We start from the raw sequence: 1,124 nt of genomic DNA on the forward strand, positions 1-1,124 counted from the left end.
CCGGGGCTCGTTAGCGCTCCCATGCGCTCCCATGATGCCCCGGGGCTCATTAGCGCTCCCATGATGCCCCGGGGCTCATTAGCGCTCCCATGATGCCCCGGGGCTCATTAGCGCTCCCACGATGCCCCGGGGCTCGTTAGCACTCCCATGCGCTCCCATGATGCCCCGGGGCTCGACAGCGCCCCGCGAGGCCCTGTGGCTCCTCAGCCCCCCCGTCTCGTTAGCGCTCGCCGCTCGTCAGCGCCCCCCCGGGGGCGGCTCACCTTGAAGGAGGGCAGGCGCAGGGCGCCGCGGAGGCCGGCGCCGAAGCCGAAGGCCTCGAGGGCGCCGGTGCCGCCGCTCTTGGCCCAGTCGACGAGCGAGAGCAGCGCCGGCTCCTTCAGCCGCGTCTTCTCCTTCTCCTCCTCCTTCGCCTGCTGCTTTGCCGCTGTCTGGAAGGGCTGCGGGGGGGATGGGGACGGGGACGGGGGGTAAGCCCAGGCGTCCGGGAGGRACGAACACCGCGTCTGGGTGACCGCGAGCCCTGGTGTCCGGGTGACTATGAATCCTGGTGTTCGGGCAACCGCAAGCTCCAGCGTCCGGGTGACTATGAACCCCAGGGTCTGGGGACTGTGGACCCCGGCGTCCGGGTGACTGTGAGCCCCAGCATCAGGGCGACTATGAACCCAGGTGTCTGGGTGAACATGAGCCCCAGTGTCTGGGCAACCACAAGCCCTGGTGTCTGGGTGACTACAAATCCCGGTGTTTGGGTGACTGTGAGCCCCAGCATCCAGGGACTGTGGACCCTGGCATCCGGGCGACTGCGAGCCCCAACATCCGGGTGACTATGAACCCCAGTGCCCGGGTGACTGTGAGTCCCAGTGTCCAGGCGACTATGAACCCTGGTGCCCGGATGACCGCGGACCCTGACATCCGGGTGACCGCAAGCCCCGGCGTCCGGGCCCCCCCGCGGGCGCCCACCTTGACCTTCTGCTCCTTGCGCTCCCACCACTTGTCAAAGGTGCTGAAGGCCACGTTCTCCACCATCTTGCGGTTGAGGTCCCGCTGCATGGTGGTCTTCATCTCCTGCATGAGGGCGGCCAGCACGCTCTCCACGGTGGCAGCGTGGGGGTCGTGGGGGGCCC

The 1,124-nt window shown here is 68.5% G+C and overlaps 1 protein-coding gene across 1 annotated transcript; it reads right to left on the reverse strand.

Annotated features, from left to right (window-relative positions):
• Positions 1-203: 203 nt before the first annotated feature.
• LOC112964468 (histone-lysine N-methyltransferase SETD1A-like) lies at positions 204-1,118 on the reverse strand. Its single transcript, XM_026062626.1, has 2 exons — positions 961-1,118; positions 204-440 (listed from the first exon to the last, which is right to left on the reverse strand). The coding sequence occupies exons 1-2, from the start codon at positions 1,069-1,071 to the stop codon at positions 204-206; spliced, it is 348 nt and encodes a 115-aa protein (XP_025918411.1). The 5' UTR covers positions 1,072-1,118.
• Positions 1,119-1,124: the final 6 nt, after the last annotated feature.

This window comes from Apteryx rowi, unplaced genomic scaffold (genome assembly GCF_003343035.1).
Source record: "Apteryx rowi isolate R43461 unplaced genomic scaffold, aptRow1 scaffold_1901, whole genome shotgun sequence".
NCBI classification, from domain to species: Eukaryota; Metazoa; Chordata; class Aves; order Apterygiformes; family Apterygidae; genus Apteryx; species Apteryx rowi.

Coding starts and splice junctions, on each gene's coding strand:
- LOC112964468 (XM_026062626.1), bottom strand. CDS start 1,071: ATGCAGGAGATGAAGACCACCATGCAGCGGGACCTCAACCGCAAGATG. Junction 441..960: donor GCAAGGAGCAGAAGGTCAAG/GTGGGCGCCCGC, acceptor TCCCCCCCGCAG/CCCTTCCAGACAGCGGCAAA.